This window comes from Rhinoderma darwinii, chromosome 5 (genome assembly GCF_050947455.1).
Source record: "Rhinoderma darwinii isolate aRhiDar2 chromosome 5, aRhiDar2.hap1, whole genome shotgun sequence".
NCBI lineage: Eukaryota > Metazoa > Chordata > Amphibia > Anura > Rhinodermatidae > Rhinoderma > Rhinoderma darwinii.
In genome coordinates this window covers 198777116-198799097 of record NC_134691.1, presented here as the reverse complement: position 1 = coordinate 198799097, position 21982 = coordinate 198777116, and the positions used below count along the sequence as shown (strand labels likewise).

General features: G+C 43.5%; 1 protein-coding gene across 3 annotated transcripts in view; it reads left to right on the top strand.

Moving 5' to 3' along the window:
* Positions 1-21982, top strand: part of EPB41L4B (erythrocyte membrane protein band 4.1 like 4B) — a 592948-nt gene that overhangs the window by 409732 nt on the left and 161234 nt on the right. For all 3 annotated transcript variants that reach the window (XM_075826848.1, XM_075826847.1, XM_075826846.1), the window contains exons 17-18: positions 12339-12457; positions 21412-21540. In XM_075826848.1, the coding sequence (XP_075682963.1) occupies positions 12339-12457; positions 21412-21540 (248 nt within the window). The remainder of the gene's footprint in view (positions 1-12338; positions 12458-21411; positions 21541-21982) is intronic.

Below are 21982 nucleotides of genomic sequence, written 5' to 3'. Positions count from 1 at the left end.
GGGAACCCTTGTTGGCTGCACACACCGTACAGGAGGAGACAAAGTCTATGACGTCTTTGGGCAGCGTGAGCCACCAGAACTGACGGGCAATCAGGTCTCGGGTCTTACGGGCACCCGCATGTCCTGCCAGCTTGGAACAGTAACCCCAGCGAAGGATTCTTCCTCTGTCTGCCAGCCATACTAAAGTTTTTCCTTGGGGAATGCCTCTAACCGGCAGAGGGTTGACAGGGTAGATGCAGGAGGGATCGATAATATTCTGTGGGGGCTCCACAGTGTCCTCTGTTTCAAAAGACCTAGACAAGGCATCGGTCCTCAAATTCTTGTCGGCAGGTCGGTAGTGGAGTTCGAACTGGAACCGTGCAAAAAACAATGACCATCTGGCTTGACGAGGATTCAGTCGTTGAGCCATCTGTAGATAGGTCAAGTTCTTGTGGTCTGTGAAGACCAGGATAGGATGAGCTGCGCCTTCCAGTAGGTGTCTCCATTCCTGCAGAGCCATCTTGATGGCCAGTAACTCCCGGTCCCCAATCGAGTAGTTGCTCTCTGCAGAAGAAAACAGCTTGGAGTAGTAACCACATACCACCGTCTTGCCTTTCGAACCCCTCTGGTACAATAGAGCCCCGGCACCAATAGAGGAGGCGTCCACCTCTAACGAAAACTGCAGAGACACATCAGGATGGTGCAGAATGGAGGCAGACGTGAAGGCTTTCTTTAAGGTTTCAAATGCGATCTCCGCCTCTGGAGTCCATACTTTGGCATTCATACCCTTTTTAGTAAGGGTGGAGATGGGAGCTGTCAGAGAAGAGAAGTTGGGGATGAATAGTCTGTAGAAGTTGGCGAATCCCAGGAAGCGTTGTATGGCCCTTAAGCCTTGGGGACGTGGCCACTCCAGGACAGCCTTGACCTTCTCAGGATCCATCTTGAGACCCTGATCAGAGATAATGTAGCCCAGGAAGGGAAGAGACTTTTCTTGGAACACACACTTCTCCAACTTGGCGTAGAGATGATTCTCTCTTAATCTAAGCAACACCTGGCGGACATGGCCCTGATGAGTCACAAGATCTGGGGAAAAAATCAAGATATCATCGAGGTACACCACAACACAGACATAGAGGAGGTCACGAAATATGTCATTCACAAATTCTTGAAATACTGCAGGAGCGTTACACATGCCGAAGGGCATGACCAAATATTCGTAGTGTCCATCACGTGTGTTAAAGGCAGTCTTCCACTCGTCTCCCTGACGGATCCGGATTAGATTGTAGGCCCCCCGCAGGTCAAGCTTGGAAAATTTTTTCGCCCCCCGTATACGATCAAAGAGCTCAGAAATCAACGGCAACGAGTACCTGTTCTTCACCGTGATCTGATTGAGACCCCGGTAGTCAATGCAGGGTCGAAGGGATCCATCCTTCTTTTTGACAAAGAAAAACCCGGCTCCGGCCGGGGATGAAGACTTTCGTATGAAGCCCCTCTCTAGATTCTCTTTAATGTAGGCCGACATAGACTGGGTCTCTGGCAAGGAAAGAGGGTATACTCTACCGCGAGGAGGAGAAAAGGAGAAAAGTCAGGAACCAAGTCGATAGGACAGTCGTATTCTCGATGTGGTGGCAATATCTCTGCCTCCTTTTTGTCGAAGACATCAGCATACTGAGAGTAACAAGGAGGTAGCCCAGAGGATGACTGAGGCGAAGAAGGCTGGGATGGAAGGACATGACCCAGACAGCGGTCTAGACACTTGGGACCCCACTGAAGAACCTCTCCAGAGTTCCAATTCAGGACTGGGGCGTGAAGACGGAGCCAAGGCAAGCCCAGCAGCACGGGGTTGACGGCCTTGGACAGGACATACAGAGAGATCAGCTCGGAATGAAGACCTCCCACCTGGAGTCTCAACGGCTTGGTCACAGACAATACTGGGTCAGGCAAAGGCAGTCCATCTACCGAGGCAACGCTCAATGGTCTCTCCAGCAAAACAGTGGGCAACTGAAGAAGATCCACAAGGTCTTGACAGATGAAATTGGCTGCGGAGCCAGAGTCCAGGTAGGCAGAGACTGGATGAGGTCTCCCGCCAGCGACAATGGTCACCGGAATGAACAGCTTGGACGAGAATTCTCTATCAAGTGCAGTAGCGCCGAGGGTTGTCTCTCCAACCAATCTCAGACATTGGGGTTTCTTAGGCCTCTGGGGACACAGACGCACGACATGGCCAGCGAGGCCGCAATACAGACAGAGTCCAAAGGTGCGCCTGCGCTGTTTCTCCTGATCAGACAGTTTAAGCCGATCCACCTGCATCGGGACCTCGGGCGCAGCAGAAGAACAGGGCAAGAGGGGTTGCTGGAAGTTGGGCGCCAGTCTAGGAAGCCGTCTCTCCTGAAGAATCTCTTGGGATCTCTCTCTGAGCCTTATGTCCACTAGGCTAGCCAGCTGAATCAGATCATCCAGGGCAGCTGGGAGATCTCGAGCAGCCAGTTCGTCTTTGATCTCAGGCGATAGGCCATGCCAGAAGGATGCTACCAAGGCCTCATTATTCCAAGACAATTCTCCTGCCAGAGTCCGGAACTGGATGGAGTTTTCGCCCACAGAGGCGTCCTCCTGACGCAGGTTAAAAATAGCAGTAGCAGCCGATGAGGCTCGTCCAGGCTCCTCAAATACGGAACGGAACAACCGCACAAACCCCAGGAAGTCTCTGGTCACGGGTCCCTGTCATTCCCAGATTGGATTCGCCCACGCCGGGGCCTTGCTGGCGAGTAGGGATACAATAAAGGCGATCCTGGCTCCGTCCGAAGGAAATGCTTGGGCGTGCAGAGTGAAATGGATTTGGCATTGGTTCAGGAACCCCCTGCATGAACTTGCATCTCCATGAAACCGAGGTGGCAATGGCAGCGAGAACCGAGAGTCCGAACTGGAGCTGCCAGGAGGTGTAGCTGGGGGGTTGATCGGAGGAGTTTCACTAGGAGCGATGACGGAAGAAACTAGTGCACCAAGATGCTGCGCCATGGAGTCTACTGCCACAATGAGTTGATCCTGTCGCGCTTGCAGATCGTGCAGGTCTGCCTTCATGGCTTGGGAGGATGACAGACTCTTGAGTTGGCCAGCGGGGTCCAGGGCCTGAGCGTACTGTCACGACGCGGGGTGTGGACCCACTGGGCCGTACCGCGTAGCGGGGTAGCAGCTGGCCAACTAGGTACAAAACAATGTCTATAGTTCAAAACGGGTACCTGAGGCAATAGTAGACAGTGGCAGGATCACGACTTGGCTTTCACAGCAGGTGACGCCGCGGAGAGGCACGACTTGGCTTTCACAGCAGGTGATGCCGCGGATGCGGCGGAAGACACGACTTGGCTTTCACAGCAGGTGATGCCGCGGATGCGGCGGAAGACACGACTTGGCTTTCACAGCTGGTAACGATAGTACGGGATACAGGGTACAGGCAGCAGGAACGGGCAACACTGGGAACTGGAAAACACTGGGAGACCTTTAGCAAGACAGACTAGGGTATACAACAACGCTCAGGCAAGGAACCAGTGGGCAGAGCTCCTTATTATAGTCCAGCAGCCATTTGGGCTAATAACTGATTACTGGCAGCTGGACGCGTACTGGCCCTTTAAGGCCGTGCACACGCTGTGAACGGCGCGAGGGCCCGGAAGACAGTGCCGGCGACTGCAAGAGGGAGGAGGACGCCGAGCAGAGAGGTGTCCATGGCCGGGATCGTCAGGGGGTGAGTTAGAACGACGATCCCCGGCCATGGACGTAACAATAATAAGTCTTTTATTATACGAAAAAAAAGTACACATATTTGGTATCACCGCGTTCGTAACGACCCCGACTATAAAACTATAATATTATTTTTCCCGCATGGTGAACACCGCAAAAAAAATAAACGAAGAACAATGCCAGAATCACTATTTTTTGGTTACCACCCCTCCCAAAATATGCAATAAAAAGTGATCAAAAAGTTGCATGTACGCCAAAATAGTACCGATACAAACTACAACCCGTCCCGCAAAAAACAAGCCCTTACACAGCTTTTTTGACTGAAAAATAAAAAAGTTATGGCTCTCAGAATATAGTGACACAAAAAATAATTTATATTCTAAATAAGTTATTTTATTGCGCAAATGCTGCAAAACATAAAAAACCTATATACATATGGTATCGCCGTAATCGTACCTACCCGCAGAATAAAGTATAATGGTCATTTATAGCCCAGGGAAAACGCCGTCAAAAATAAATAAAAATCATTGTCAGAATTAATGGTTTTTAGTCACCTGGCTTGCCGAAAAATGGCATAAAAAGTGATCAACAAAATTGCATGTACCCCAAAATGGTACCAATGAAAATTACGGATTGTCCCGCAACAAATAAGCCCTCACGCAGCTCCGGTGGTGAAAAAATTAAAAAAGTTCTGGCTCCCAGAATATGGCGATGCAAAATGTGCAGTGTTCCAAAAGCGGATAAGATCGGGTGCAATTTATAAGTGCGACACTGGCCACATATCTGTGGATTATTATTTATTTACCCCATTATTATACCCTCTTATTATGCCCCTGATGTACTCTGCCCAGCCTACATGTGCCCCCACATTCTAAACTGAAATACCAGCAAAACGCCAGAGCTACTACCAAGCAAAATATGCTCTCCAAAAGCCAAATGGCGTCCCTCCCTTCTGAGCCCTACAGCATGCCCAAACAGCCGTTTACGTCCACCGATATGGCATCGCCATACCCGGGAGAACCCGGTTAATATTTTATGTGGTATTTGTGGCACAAACTGGGCACAACATATAGTGCACTGAAATGGCACATCAGTGGAAAATTTTAATTTTCACTATGCACCATCCGCTGCGCATTAAACCCTTCGCGCACCATGACTTAATAGCATGTCGTGGTGTGTGGGGGGTGATATATTGAGCGTCTCACGCGTTGAGCCCGCGCCATACGCTGCGGGTGTCAGCTGTGTATTCCAGCTGATACCCGGGGCTAACGGACAGAAACAGCGATCACGCTGTTACAGGAGCATGTAAAAATGAAAATATACTGCAATACATTAGTATTGCAGTGTATTCTACCAGTGATCTAACGATTGCTGGTTCAAGTCTTCTAGGGAGACTGATAAAATACGTAAAAACAAAAGTAAATAGTTATTATTAGTGGAAAAAATGTAATAAATATTTAAAGTCCAAAAATAAACCCTTTTCACATTTTTTTCTCTAAAGTAATGTAAAAAAACAAAAAAAAATACACAAAATTGGTATCGCTGCGTCCGTAAAAGTCCAAGCTATTACAATATACCATTATTTAACTCACACGGTGAGGGCCGTGAAAAAGAAAGAATTTTAAACGGCAAAATCTCAGTTTTTTGGTCACCTTGGCTCTACCAAAAAATGTAATAAAAAGTGCTCAAAAAGCCTTATGTACCAAAAAATGGTACCAATAAAAACTACAGCTCGTTCCGCAAAAAATAAGCCCTCACACCACTCTATTGACGGAAAAATAAAAAAAGTTGTGGCTCTCGGAAAGCGGGGAGGAAAAACGAAAAAGAAAAAAGCAAAACATGGATCAGTTCGGAAAGGGTTAATTACTTTCTAATGAAAAAACATTTATGACCACATGTGGGGTATTGCCGTATTCGGGAGAAATTGCTTTACAAATGTTGGGTGGCATTTTCTCCTTTATCCTTTGTGAAATTGAAAAAATCCAACATTTTAGTGGAAATAATGTTGATATTAATTTTCACAGCCTAATTCTAATAAATTCTGAAAAAGACGTGTGGGGCCTAAATGCTCACTATACCCCTAGATAGATTCCTTAAGTGGTGTAGTTTCCCAATTGGGGTTACTTTTTGGGGGCTTCCACTGTTTCGGTCCCTCAGGGGCTTTGCAAATTCGACATGACACCCAAAAACTATTCCAGCTAAATTTGAGCTCCAAAAGCCAAGTAGCGCTCCTTCCCTTCTAAGCCCCGGTGTGGGTCCAAACAGCAGTTTATTACCACATGTGGGGTATTTACGTAATCAGGAGAACTTGTTTTACAAATGTTGGGGTGCTTTTTCTCCTTTATTCCTTATAAAAATTAAAAATGTCTAAGTTCTTAGAGAAAAAAAGTAGATTTTTACCTTTACAGACTAATCCCAATGAATGCAGCAAAACAACTGTGGGGTCAAAATACTAACTTTACCCCTAAAAAAATTCCTTGAGGGGTGTAGTTTCCAAAATGGGGTCACTATTGGGGGGTTTACACGGTTTTCATCCCTCCAGTGCATTGCAAACGCGACACGGCACTGAAAACTATTCCAGCAAAATCCAAAATCCAAATGGTGCTCCTTCTCTTCTGAGGCCTGCTGTGGGTCCAAACAGCAGTTTATTACCACATATGGGGTATTACTATAATCGGAAGAAATTGCTTTACATATGTTGGGGTGTTATTTCTACTTTATTCCTTGTAAAAATGTAAAATTTCTACGTTTTTTAGTAGATTTTCATCTTCATATACTAATTCAAATAAATTTAGCAAAAAAACTGTGGGTTCAAAATGCTAACTATAGCCATAGATAAATTCTCTGAGGGGTGTAGTTTCCAAAATGGGGACACTTTTGGGGGTCTTTACTGTTTTGGTACCACAAGACCTATTCAAACCTGACATGGTGCCTAAAATATATTCTAAAAAAAGGAGGCCCCAAAATCCACTAGGTGCTTCTTTGTTCTGAGGCCTGTGTTTCAGTCCATTAACGCACTAGGACCACATGTGGGATATTTCTAAAAACTGCAGAATCTGGGCAATAAATATTGAGTTGCATTTCTTGGGTAAAACCTTCAGTGGTACAGAAAAAATGTATTACATATGAATTTTCGAAGAAAAAAAATGAAATTTGTAAATTTCACCCCTACTTTGCTTTAATTCCTGTGAAACGCCTAAAGGGTTAAAACACTTTCTGAATGCTGTTTTGAATACTTTGAGGTGTGCAGTTTTCAAAATGAGGTGACTTTTGGGGACTTTCTAATATATAGGGCCCTCAAAGCCACTTCAGAACTGAACTGGTCCCTGAAAAAATAGCCTTTTGAAATTTTCTTGAAAATGCGAGAAATTGCTGCTAAAGTTCTAAGCCTTGTAACGTCCTAGAAGAATAAAAGCACGTTCAAAAAACGATGCAAACATAAAGTAGACATATAGGAAATGTTAACTAGTAAATATTTTGTGTGGTATTACTATCTGTTTTACAAGCAGATGCATTACAATGTAGAAAAATGCAGACTTTTGCAAATTTTCTCAAAATTTTGGTGTTTTTGACAAATAAATATTGAATTTAACGACGAAATTTTTTCAGTATCATAAAGTACAACATGTTACGAGAAAACAATCTCAGAATCGCTTGGATAAGCAAAAGCATTCTGGAGTTATTACCACATAAAGTGACACATGTCAGATTTGCAAAAATCAGCTGTGTCCACAAGGCCAAAACAGGCTTAGACACTAAGGGGTTAATAAAGAAAAACCCTCAAGAAAAAAATAAATTGTAAACCATAACAAAATAAACATATTTTTACTGCATGGCGCATGCATATAAATAAAGATAGCCGTTTTTGCTGTATTTATTTTAATTTAACAGTATCTCAATAAAATATATGTACCCCAAAATGATGCCAAAAAAACGACAACTCGTCCTGCAAAAAACAAGACATCATACAGCTAACAGGAAAATAAAAATGTTATGGTTCTTTGCATGCAGCAATACATATTTTTTTTTAAATGGAATTCCGGGGTTTAAGATGTCAAACTGCACTTTGACTTATAAATCAGTTGTCTTATATATTTTAAATTATATAGATATGTAATTTTTTTTAATTATATTAATATACACAATTTTAATAGGTTTTCCCCTTGTCTGAATAGGGACTGCACATTTTTGTTATAAAAGAACTACCCCTTAGGTAATTTAACCTTGAGAAAGTGTTTTAGGTCCAATGTGGCCTGGGAGGCAAGTCTAAATTATATTTTTTGTGTGAATTACTTGTATCAATATGGACTTAATGATTGGAACGCTTGGTCCATCATGAATATATAATGGATTAAATGCACTTTACTTTTTCTCCACAAATCGTGAATCTGTAGGAAATTTTTGGAGTAAGTCACTGTGTGATACAACATTGCATGGCGGTGCTCGTGATTGCATATTGCTGAGTGCTAATTTTACTATCTGCAGGAAAGCTAGAGTAGAAACACAGCGTTTTTTCACAGATGGGGCCGGTTTTAGACAAAGTGTGGCCCTGGGAAAAGTTAAAAGTGGGGCCCCAAATGCATGGCTGTGTGCAGAGAAATGTATCGCTGATTTCTAGTGCGTTCAGGAGTGTTGCGAGCTCCAAAGCATATGTCCCCCCTCTCACACAAAAAAAATGATCTATATACATACACAGTTATTAAATCACACCACACCAGATTATATATATCACCTGCATAATGTTACTGAACACAACTCACTATTATACGATCAATATTACCAATAATAACACAATATATGGTCCAAATAATACCGCCACAACATAACCACAAAGTGACTGAATAATACCCCCCATACTGTTGCTGAATAATGCTGTTACACAATAACCACATAGTGACTAAATAATACCCAACTAGTGTTACTGAATAAAAAAACACTCTACGAAGACCAATATTCCCACCATATAGTTTTAGATGTCCGTTATACACAGGAGCTCTGCAGACGATATAAGTTATTACAGCACATTTATATCCAGTGACTCACAGGTGATGTTTTCTCTGATTAGAGTCGTTCACTTTCCCTTTTTTTCCTCCATCTGGCCCAGACCACTGTGACAACTTATTCCACCCACGACTCGTCTCTGCAGAATTTGACACACAGACATGTTGGTTTCTCGCTTTTCCAGCATCTTCTCCACCTATACTACATCGTCTAAATAAACCCGTAATCCACAGTGCCCAGATGGTAATAATGATCCCTTATTGCTCGACACAATTAAAGTGCCCCATCATTAACCATGCCCCCACAGTAATAATGCCCCCTGTATATAGCACCACAGCATCCTCTGTAGATAGCGCCACACACAGGCCCCTGTATCTAGCACCACACACAGCCCCCTGTAGATAGCGCCACACAGCCCTCCCCCTTGTATATAGTGCCACACAGCCCCCCCTTGTATATAGTTCCACACAGCCCCCTCCCTAGTATATGGTGCAACACAGCCCCCCTTGTATATAGTGCGGCACAGCCCCCCTTGTGTTTAGTGCCACACAGCCCCCCTTGTATATAGTGCCACACAGCCTCCCTCTGCCTTTTGTATATAGTACCACACAGACCCTCTTCCTTGCATATAGTGCCAGAAAGCTCCTTCTCCCTTGAATAGTGCCACACAGCCCCCTCCCTTGTACATAGTGCCACACAGCCACCTCTCCCTTGTATATAGTGCCACACAGCCCCCTCTCCCTTGTATAGTGCCACACAGCCCCCTACCTTGTATATAGTGCCACACTGCCCCCCTCCCTAGTATATAGTGCCACACAGCCCCCCTTTGTATAGTGCCACACAGCCCCCCTCTTCCTTGTATATAGGGCCACACAGCCCCCTCCCTAGTATATGTTGCTACACAGCCCCCTTGTATATAGTTCCGCACAGCCCCCCATTGTATATAGTACCACACAGCCTCCCTTGTATATAGTGCCACACAGCCTCCCTCTGCCTTGTATATAGTACCACACAGCCCCTCTCCCTTGTACATAGTGCCACACAGCCCCCTGTAGATAGCGCCACACAGCCCTCGCCCTTGTATATAGTGCCACACCGCCCCCCTTGTATATAGTGCCACACAGCACCCTCCCTAGTATATTGTGCAACACAGCCCCTCTTGTATATAGTGCCGCACACCCCCCCTTGTGTTTAGTGCCACACAGTCCCCCTTGTATATAGTTCCACACGGCCTCCCTCTGCCTTGTATATAGTACCACACAGACACTCTTCCTTGTATATAGTGCCAGACAGCTCCTTCTCCCTTGTATAGTACCACACAACCCCCTCCCTTGTACATAGTGCCACACAGCCCCTCTCCCTTTTATATAGTGACACACAGCCCCCTCTCCCTTTTATATAGTGCCACACAGCCCCCTCTCCCTTGTATAGTGCCACACAGCCCCCTACCTTGTATATAGTGCCACACTGCCCCCTCCCTAGTATATAGTGCCACACAGCCCCCCTTTGTATAGTGCCACACAGCCCCCCTCTTCCTTGTATATAGGGCCACACAGTCCCCTCCCTAGTATATGGTGCTACACAGCCCCCTTGTATATAGTGCTGCACAGCACCCCCCTTGTATATAGTACCACACAGCCTCCTTTGTATATAGTGCCACACAGCCTCCCTCTGCCTTGTATATAGTACCACACAGCCCCTCTCCCTTGTATATAGTGCCAGACAGCTCCTTCTCCCTTGTATAGTACCACACAGCCTCCTCTCCCTTGTATATAGTGTCACACAGCCCCCTCTCCCTTGTATATAGTGCCACACAGCCCCCTCACTTGTATAGTGCCACACAGCCCCCTCTCCCTTGTATATAGTGCCATACAGCCCCCCTCCCTAGTATACAGTGCCATACAGCCCCTTGTATAGTGCCACCCTGCCCCCTCTCCCTTGTATATAGTGTCACACAGCCCTCCATTTCTAGTATATAGTGCCACACAGCCCCCCATTTCTATTATATAGTGCCACACAGCGCTCCTTGTATATATTGCCACACAGCCCCCTCCCTTGCATATAGTGTCACACAGCCCCCTCCCTTTTATATAGTGCCACACAGACCCCCCTTGTATATAGTGCCAGACAGCCCCCCTCCCTTGTATAGTGCCACACAGCCCCATCTCCCTTGAATATAGTGCCACACAGCCACCCTCCCTAGTATATAGTGCCACACAGCCCCCATTGTATATAGTGCCACAGCCCACGTTGTATAGAGTGCCACACAGCCCGCCTCCCTTTTATAAAGTGCCACACAGCCCCCCTCCCTTTTATATACTGCCACAGAGCCCCCCTCTCCCTTGTATATAGTGCCACACAGCCCCCCTTGTATATAATGCCACACAGCCCCCCTTTTATATAGTGCCACACAGCCCCCTCCTTTTTATATAGTGCCACACAGACCCCTCGTGGTATAGAGTGCCGCACAGACCCCCCTTGTATGTAGTGCCACACAGCCAGCACCCCTTGTATATAGTACTTACCTTGCCCCGTTCCCGCAGCGGATGGAGCGCTTCACAGCCTCCAGGCGCGACCCTTGCGCAGGACAGCGTTATGCAGTGACGTCATCACACCGGCCTGCACAGGGATTTTACCCAGCACCTTATAGGCTGCAGGCTGAACGTACACAACCTATTGATACATTTAAGATAAAGTAAACATATGGAGATATCCAGTATGTATCATGTAGGGGAAAGGTCATATTTAAAACAAGTAGAGCTTCGCGCATTGACCCCAATAATCTATATTAAACCTAGATGTCGCAAACCACACCCGTCACTATCGAGACACAGACACCAGCCACTCCCCCTTGACGTAAGCGCACGGCACAGCACTTATGTAGGCTGAACGTGGCCTGCAGCCGATAGTATTCAATTGTATCTGCGTCCTGAGGACGCAGATACAAGTAAATGTGGCTGTCGCTAGCACCAGTGCTAGCAACGCCACACAGCATGAGGGGGCCTGTGCTGCCCAGCCCATAAATGTTATGGGCCATAAATGTTATTGGCCGGGTGGCGCGGGCCCCCTCATGCCTCGGGCCCCCTCATGCCCTAAGAGGTTGGAGGCCCTGGGCAATTGCCCAGTTTGCCCCCCCTTAGACCGGCCCTGTTCACAAATAGACTAGATAGTTTCAGTAGAGGAGAGTAGAAGGTGTCAGTCAGTATGGTAACAAACAAAAACAGAGGTTTCCTGTGGACTACGAAAATAAGAATAACCGAACCGATCCTTTAGTCCAAAACTTGTGGACTGAATTCCTGGTATTGTTGAACTAAGGCATCAGTGATCTACATGTGAAAGACCTATCAGTAGATCCCGATTGACTGGGTGCCTACCTAGGCATTATAGCATGAACAGCTCCTGACAGAGTATCGTGAAATCATGTTTTTTTTGTTTTCAAAGCTTGTCATTTTGTGCCACTTATCTCGGCATATGTTGAGCCATGAGGTAAATTAGGTAAAGATACATCTGTAAATACCTCCAATAAGAAATTAACATTATTGATTATTTTAAACTGAGTAATTGTTTTTATGCAGTAAGTGAAATGTATTCCTATGTTATTCATTATTATTTGACCTTCCTTTTAGAAGTGTCTTCTGGAGTTCAATGTCTTTATGAAGATACTTCAGGGCAATTGAAAAAAACAGATGTTGAAGCAACGAAGATAGGTTCCCCATGGCCAGCTTTACGTATCAACACAAATAAGGTATTGCTACATTAATAACGTTTGCTTTTATTGTATTTATAGGAGATGGAAATACCACAAAGCACAACATTTTAATTATTTAATACCTACATTAATATAGTACATTTGTTGTGGTTGTCCAGTCTTATATAAATAAACACAACCAAAGTGTACATAAACAGGAAAACGCCTTATGAACAGAATGGGTATACATATGTATCGACTGGTAGGACTACGGCATCAAATGTTGACCAATAAATGGTGCACTGACTAGACTTATAAATAACTTAAAAAGGGAAATCAGCAACGGCACACACCAATTTTAAGAAAAATAAAAAAAGTTTTTACTAAAGGTATTAATGTAATACAAGATTAAGAAGTTGAGACATAAGATGGTGACAAATTGCATCAGCCACTATCATAGTATAGGAACAACATAAAGACATAGCCAATATAGGATTCCTCCACAGGATTCCTCCACAAGCCACCCATCCTGTGGATGAATCCTATCATGGGTATGTCTTCATGTTGTTTCTAATCTTGTTAGTAACTCCTACTTATGGTTTATATACTAGCCACATGTTATGTTTCTATGTAAACTTTATTTTACCACATGTATCATTGTAATCTAATCATGAGTATGTTCTTATGTTACTTCTAAGCTATTTTAGTGACTTCAACCACATGGTCCATACATTAGCCCCATATTATTATTATATGCAAATGTTGACTTATTACATGTACTATCGTTCTCTTCAACACATTGTAACTATTGATCCCCTCCACGATCTGACACCATTTGTCATCATCGTATAACTAATTTTTTTAATCTTGTATTACATGTTCGATGTTTAATAAAAACTTTTTCTATTTTTAAGAAAATTGGTCTGTGCCGTTGCTGATTTTCTTTTTATATGTTACTTATATAAATAAAGCCTAATCACTGACTACTAATGAAAGGTTCTGCTACTTTCTAATATGGTTTGTGTTTTAATTAATCTCCATTTTAAAAATTGCTCTTTGTTGTTAACCTCTTCCCACGCTGCGAGGCAACTGTACGTCCTGGCGAGGGGTTACTTCCCGCACCAGGATGTACAGTTACTGCATGGTTCCCGGTGCACACTGCGATAACAGACAGTGTCCAGGAACCGGGAAGTCAGCTGTCCCCGACAGCTGACACTCAAAACTTGCCGAACAGCGGGCCATCGCCAATAATTTCGTTGATAAACCCCACTTATGGGGTTTGTAGCACATCAGCAACGCCCACAATGTGTTTGCGAGGCTGCCTACAGTTGGCATGGCAACCGGAGGCCAAACAATGGCCTCCGGCACTGCCATGTACCGAAGCCTATGAGGACCAGCCACCAGGAAGTCACTGAGTGATTCCTGGTGTGCACTATCGATGACAGTGTACACCGGGAACTGGGAGGTCAGCTGCATCCGACAGCTGACACTCCACTGTTGCTGGCCAGCTATCCATCGCCGCTGATTTAGCCAAATAACCCCTTAAATGCGCAACTGATTTTGATCGCCGCATTTAGGGGTTTGCAGCAGATCCGCAGCCGATGGTTGTCATAGCAACCGGATCGGGTTGCCGATGGTTGTCATGGCAGTTCGGGTTGCCAATGGTTGACTCTCAGCGTAACAATGACAGTTAGAATACATTACCCTACGTAGGTAGTGTAAGGTTTTCTAGCAGTGATCAGTGCTGCAAGTCTTCAAGTCCCCCAGTGGGACAAAATAAAAAGTTTAAAAAAGTTAATAAAAGTGTTTTATAAAAGTGTAAAAATGAAACGTATAAATTAAAAAAAAAACAAGAACTGCTGTTTTTCCTATAATAAATCTTTTGCTATAGGAAAAATATTAAAACGTTAAAAAAGTACACATATTTCATATCACCGTGTTCGTAACGACCCAAACTATAAAACTATAATATTATTTTTCCCGCACGGTGAACAACGCAAAAAACAAAAACAAAAAAACAATGCCAGAATTGCTATTTTATTTTCATTACCCCTCCCAAAATATAGAATAAAAAGTGATTCAAAAGTCGCCTGTACGCTAAAATAGTACCAATAGAAACTACAACCCGCCCCTCAAAAAACAAGCCCTAACACAGCTTTTTTGACTGGAAAATAAAAAAGTTATGGCTCTCAGAATGTGGGGACACAAAAAATAAATAATTTTTTTTAAAAAGTGATTTTATTGTGTAAACGCTGAAAAACATAAAAAACTATATACATATGGTATCGCTGTAATTGTATCGACCCGCAGAATAAAGTAAAATTTCATTTATAGTGCACGGTGAACACTGTAAAAAATTTTTTATAAAAAACATCCGAATTTATGGTTTTTGGTCACCTTGCTTGCCAAAAAATGAAATAAAAAGTTATAAAAAAATTGCATGTACCCCAAATGTAACCAATGAAAACTACAGATTGTCCCGCAACAAATAAGCTCTCACACAGCTCTGTTGGAGAAAACAAAAAGGTTCTCGCTCTCAGAATATGGTGACACAAATTATGCAGAGCGTTCCAAAATCAGATAAGATTGGGCACCATTTATCAGTGTGACACTGGCCACGCATCTGCGGATTATTATTTATATACCGCATTATTATGCCCTCTTATTACGCCCTGATGTACTCCGCACAGATTACATATGCACCCACATTATAAACTGATATACCAGTAATACCCCAAACAGTACTACCAAGCAAAATCTGCGCTCCAAAAGCCGAATTGCACTCCCTCCCTTCTGAGCCCTACAGCGTGTTCAATCAGCAGTTCACGTCCACATTTATGGCATCCCCATACCCAGGAGAACCCACTTAACATTTTATGAGGTATTTGTCTTCAGTGGCACAAACAGGGCACAATATATTATGAACTAAAATGGCATATCAGTGGAAAATTGCAATTTTCACTTTGCACCATCTGCTGAGTATTAACATAGGGTGCCACGTTTGCTACAAGTCAGTTTGTGAAATTTCTGATCTGCTAGATCTTCCCCAGACAACTGTAAGTGCTGTTATTGTAAATTGAAAGAGTCTAGGAGTGAGGCCGCCAAAAACTGAAGCAGGTAGTACGTAAAAGTCACCTACTCAGCATTACTCACTACAGAGTTCCAAACTGCCTCTGAAAGTGACATCAGCACAAGAACTGTTCGTCAAAAGCTTCATGAAATGGGTTTTCAATAGTCAAGTAGCTGCGTACAAGCCTAAGATCATCATGCACAATGACAAGTGTCTACTGGAATGGTGTAAAGCACAACGCCACTGGAATCTGGAGCAGTGGACATGGGAGTGATGAATTGTGTTTCACTATCTAGCACTCTGATGGATGAATATGAGTTTGGCGGATGCTACGAGAATGTAAGCTGCTGAAATGCATATTTCCCACTGTAAAATATGGTGAAGGAGGTGTTAGGGTATGTTCACACGCTAGCAGGCTTTTACGGCTGAAATGACAGACTGTTTTCAGGAGAAAACAGCTGCCTCGTTTCAGCCGTAAAAGCTCCCCCTCGTATTATGCGAGGCGTCTGTGACGCTCGTAAATCTTGAGCTGCTCTTCATTGAGTTCAATGAAGAACGGCTCAAATTACGTTGCAAAGAAGTGGCCTGCACTTCTTTGCCGAGGCAGTCAATTTACGCGTCGTCGTTTGACAGCTGTCAAACGACGACGCGTAAATGAAAGGTCGTCGGCACAGTACGTCGGCAAACCCATTCAAATGAATGGGCAGATGTTTGCCGACGTATTGTAGCCCTATTTTCAGACGTAAAACGAGGCATAATACGCCTCGTTTACGTCTGAAAATAGGTCGTGTGAACCCAGCCTTATGGTCTGGGGCGGATTTGGGCCAGGCCCCTTATTTCCAGTAACAGGCGATGTTAATGCTACCACAAACGAAGACATTTTAGGCAATTGTATTTTTTCAACATTGTGGCAACGGCTTGGTGAACACCCTTTCCTGCTCCAGCATGACTGAGCTCTGGTGCACAAAGCGAGGTCTATAAGTACATGGTTTGATGAGTTTAGTGTAGAAAAACTCTCGTGGCCTACACAGAGTCCTGACCTGAACCCCATTGGAGACCTTTAGGATGTATTGGAATGGCCATTATGAGCCAGTTGTCCTCGTCCAACATCAGTGCCTGACCTCACAAATGCTCTTTCAGCTGAAACGGACCCAAATTGGCACAGACACACTTCAAAATCTTGTGGAAAGCCTTCTCAGCAGAGTGGAGGCTGTTGTAGCTGCAAAAGGGGCCCAAACTCCATATTAATATCTATGGTTTTATAATAGGATGTATAACAAACTCATAAAGGTGTGATGTTTGTGTACAGTTCTTTGCAAAAGTATTCACCCCTTTGTTTTTTTCCCCTGTTTTGATTCATTACAACCTGGGATTAAAATGGATTTCGTATTTGATTATGGAATGGACCTGACAAAATAGTCCAAATTATTACAGTGGAATGAAAGATTACATTGCTAAAAACATTTTTATTTTTTTTACTAAAACTGAAACGTTGTGAGGGCATATGTATTTTCCCTCTTTACTATGAACCCCCTAAATAAGGTCTGGTCAAACTAATTAATTCCAGAAGTCACATAATTAGTTGAATAAGGACCGCCTGTGTGCAATCAAAGTGTCACATGACCAATCACATGATGTCAGTATAAATACACCAAAGCGACAAAAACGAGCGGTAAGCCGCGATATGAACGACAGCGCTCATCAGCAGGATACATCCACGCCAACAGGGTTCTAGTGCCTGACGAAGGTCTTTTTGGACCAAAACGTTGCACGCACTCCGCCCATGACATTTGAATACAATATAAATAGAACGAAAGAATTTTTGAACCACATTTGTCTGTGTGCCGAATACTTCTCTACATATAAATACACCTGTAGAGATGAGCGAACTTATGAAAAGTTTGGTTCGGCTAGTTCGCCTAATTTCACGAAAAAGTTCGATTCGGACCGAACTAGTTCTGACCCAACCTGTAATTTCCGTGCGCCGAGCATGGTACTGTCCAGGGTGCTGAAAGAGTTAATGGGCTGCACTAACTCTTTCAGCAACCTTGACAGTACCATGCTCGGCGCGCGGAAAATAAAATTTTAATGTAATAAAATAAATAAATACGTTCATACTTACATTCCTCCTGTCCGGCCTCCAGCGATGACGTTTCATCCATGTCGCCGCTGCAGCCAATCACAGGCTGTAGTGGCGGTCACGCACGTCAGGGTGACGTCAGAAGGCCGACCTCCAGGGATGACGCTTCATCCCACGTGACCGCCTCTGCAGCCAATCACAGGCTGCAACGGCCTCTGCAGCCAATCACAAGCTGCAGCGGCCTCTGCAGCCAATCACACACTCCTCTCCTGAAATACTCTGGGCTGCCTTAAACTCTGTGGACAGGTCAGGATCCTGTTTCTTTTAAATGCTGCTGGGGAACCCGCTCGATCCACTATATAAGGCTGCGCTACAGTGCAGCATTTAAAAGAAACAGGATCCTGACCTGTCCACAGAGTTTAAGGCAGCACAGAGTATTTCAGGAGATGAGCGTGCAGATTCAGTGCTGCTGTGAACTCTGCTCTTACCATTACGTAGCTCAGTCTGTTACCTCTCCTCCACTCCTGTCCTCAATAACACCTTCACATGATTGGCAAGTCACCACGTAATGGTAAGAGCAGAGTTCACAGCAGCACAGAGTGTTTCAGGAGATGAGCGTGCGGATCTTGTGTGGGGTGGTGACTTGCCAATCATGTGAAGGTGTTATTGAGGACAGGAGTGGAGGAGAGGTAACAGACTGAGAGCTACGTAATGCTAAGAGCAGAGTTCACAGCAGCACAGAATCTGCACGCTCCTCTCCTGAAATACTCTGTGCTGCTGTGAACTCTGCTCTTACCATTACGTAGCTCAGTCTGTTACCTCTCCTCCACTCCTGTCCTCAATAACACCTTCACAGGCTGCCGCGTCAGAAAAGAAGGTCGGACTGGAGGAAGAAGAGGGACTCATCACCAAGACAACGACCGGGTACGTATGAAATGCTTTTTATTTTATTTTTAATCAGCAGCCTCTTTTCTCTATCAGTGATTGATAGAGACAAGTGGCTGCCGATTTGTATAATATTTTTGACCGGGTTCGGTCAAAACGGGTTCGGCCGAACCCGGTGAAGTTCGGATTCGCTGCGAACCAAACTTTTCCCGATGTTCGGATCGAAACCGGGTTCGGTTGTCCCGGTTCGCTCATCTCTATACACCTGTTCTGAAAGACCCCTGAGTGGGCCACTCTTCCATATAGCCCTAGAGTGGAGCTTTATGGAAGAGTGGCCAGAAAAAAGCCATGTGAATAAAATTGAACTTTTTGACCATCATGGGAAATGCTATGTGTGTCGCAAACCGAACACTTCCCATCACCCTAAGAACACCATTCCCACTTGCTTTTCTTCGTCAGGGACTGGAAAACTCGTCAGCATTAAAGGAAAGATGGATGGCAGTAAATGCAGGGCAATTCTTGAGTAAAACCGGTTTCACTTTTCCAGAGATTTGACACGGAGGTTCGTCTTCCAGTAAGACAATGACCTTAAACATACTGCTGAAGCTACACTGGAGTGGTTTAAGGGGAAACATTTAAATGTCTTGGAACTGCAGAGTCAAAGCCCAGATGTCAATACAAAAAGCCATTGTTAAAAAAAAAAAACATAAGAAGACATGTTTTGAGTTTTCCAAACTGCATGTGGCAGATTCTCTGGTCAGATGTGAATAAAATTGAACTTTTTGACCATCATGGGAAATGCTATGTGTGTCGCAAACCGAACACTTCCCATCACCCTAAGAACACCATTCCCACTTGCTTTTCTTCGTCAGGGACTGGAAAACTCGTCAGCATTAAAGGAAAGATGGATGGCAGTAAATGCAGGGCAATTCTTGAGTAAAACCGGTTTCACTTTTCCAGAGATTTGACACGGAGGTTCGTCTTCCAGCAAGACAATGACCTTAAACATACTGCTGAAGCTACACTGGAGTGGTTTAAGGGGAAACATTTAAATGTCTTGGAACTGCAGAGTCAAAGCCCAGATGTCAATACAATTGAGCCTCTGTGGCATGACTTGAAGACTGCTGTATGCCGACACAGCTCATCTAACTTAAAGGATTTGGAGCGGTTTTGTAATGGTAAAAAATCCCAGTGTTTAGATGTGCTAAGTTATTAGAGACATACCCCAAGAGACTTGTATCTGAAATTGCAGCAAAAGGCGGCTCCAAGTATTAACTTTCAGGGGGTGATTACATGTACACATTGACGTTTTTTGTCTTGTTTGTGTCACAGTAAGGCTGGGTTCACACACCCTATTTACGGACGTAATTCGGGCGTTTTAGCCCCGAATTACGTCCGAAAATACGGCTCCAAAGCGTCGGCAAACATCTGCCCATTCATTTGAATGGACTTTACGATGTTCTGTGCCGACGGTCATTTTTTTTATGCGCTGCTGTCAAAAGACGGCGCGTAAAAAAGACGCCCGCGCCAAAGAAGTACCTGTCACTTCTTGGGACGTATTTGGAGCCGTTTTCCATTGACTCCATGGAAAAACAGCTCCAATTACGTCCGTAATGGACGCAGCGCAAAGCGCCTGCACTTGCCATTACGGCTGAAATTCCGGAGCTGTTTTATCCTGAAAACAGCTCCGTAATTTGAGCCGTAACGGAGGCTGCCGTGTGAACATACCCTAAAAAATATTTTGCACCTCAAACTGATAGACATTTTGTATAAATCAAATTGTACAAACCCTCCAAATTTCCATTTTAATTCAAGGTTGTGATGTAACAAAACAGGAGAATACTCACGCAAGGCACTGTACTTTTGGCCATATAGTGTATATCTATACAGTACTATGCAAAAGTCAAAGACCAACCTTACATGTATTTTATTATGAGATAAGATGGTCATTAGATACAAGCTTTACATTTTTCATGGTCAAGAAAAAAGCGTCAACGACCAAATATATACTAGTATATATATTTTTTCAGTTTGCAATGTGGCCACATTTTATCACATGTGATGTTGAGGTCTGGGCTCTGTTGTTATCAACCCATTGTTCTGAGAAGTCCGGAAGCTTTTTTTGCTGTATAAGTACATCTTGATTTTCACAGCAGTATGCTTAGGGTCATCATTTTCCATAGAATACTCCTTTAAGTACTGATCGTGACACATTTGGTGGTCTTTTAGGCCACGCATTGTTGTTAGGAGTCCCATTTTCTTTTTAAAGTTCAGATTCCTCATTATTATACTTTGTGTTGAAGGATGCTGCAATGATTCTAGCATAAATATAGTATTTCCTATGGAATACTGAATTAGTAAATTGTACATAAAATATACATAATAAAAGTATACACTGGAAAGGAATTTCCACTGCTAATAAATATACACTCAATTTACCATTTTAATACATGACATTTAAGACTGAAATTACTCCTAATTAAAAGCAAAACTAAGCAGATATTTTAGGGAATATCTTAATTCTGTAATGTAGCATATAAGTATTTATGAATATTAAGAAAACAATAATGGTTCTGTGCTATCTAACAGACAAAATAACACAATGGGGGATCAATGATCGTCCCAGTAGGCAAATTTCACTATACTATAATAAACTCATAGTAAAGTACAATATCCAATACATGAATTTGTCCAACCCTGTCAGCTTGAGTATGTGTAGCCAGGTGACTATACATGTATTGGCTTTTGTATTTTACTGTGTCTTTATAGTTTAGTGACATTTGAGGTTCTGGGACAGTCATCGCTTCCCCATTGTATTTTTTTTTTCTGAAAGGTACGCAGAACCATTATTGTTTTCTCAGTGACTATTTATCTTTGATGGTTTAGTGGGTCTCACTATCTGGTCTCTGCAGCTCCACAGAGTAGTTTTTATATATACTAGGTTAACCACCTATTTTTCCACCTTTTTAAATACAGGGGGAAGAAAACAAACTCCATGAAAAGCCTCTCCACTCTCCATTATCTCCACCCTTATCGGCTTCTGAGCACATGAAGTGCAACATACTAAAAGCACAGATGGATGCTGCCTTTAGAGTGGGACCTCAGGTGTGTAGACAACATAATTTGTTTCCTTCTAATAAAATGTGCTGTACTCTAGATGACAAACCGAATTATTATTGCTATTGTCTTTATGCTCTTGTCTTTACATTGTCATTTTTATGAGATCCATTGTTAGCAAAGTTTATTAAGTAAATATTTTTTACTGTTTACGACTTCAGGGTAGTACAGGTGGTAGTGCTTTCATGGTCCCAGCCAAATAAGAGGTTCACTGTATAGCGCTTGCCTATCTCCATGAACACCATAGAAGATGAGTGGAGTGTGAGTGCGCATGCATGATTCTTTTTAAATATCTTTTTAATGGTTTATTCAGAACAAGCATGGTTCAGAACTTGAGCACTTGATTATTACTACCAGTGGCATCTTCATGACATATACAGTGTTGCTTGCATAGTTGGACAGTTGGATAACAATAAAAAGAATACTTTGT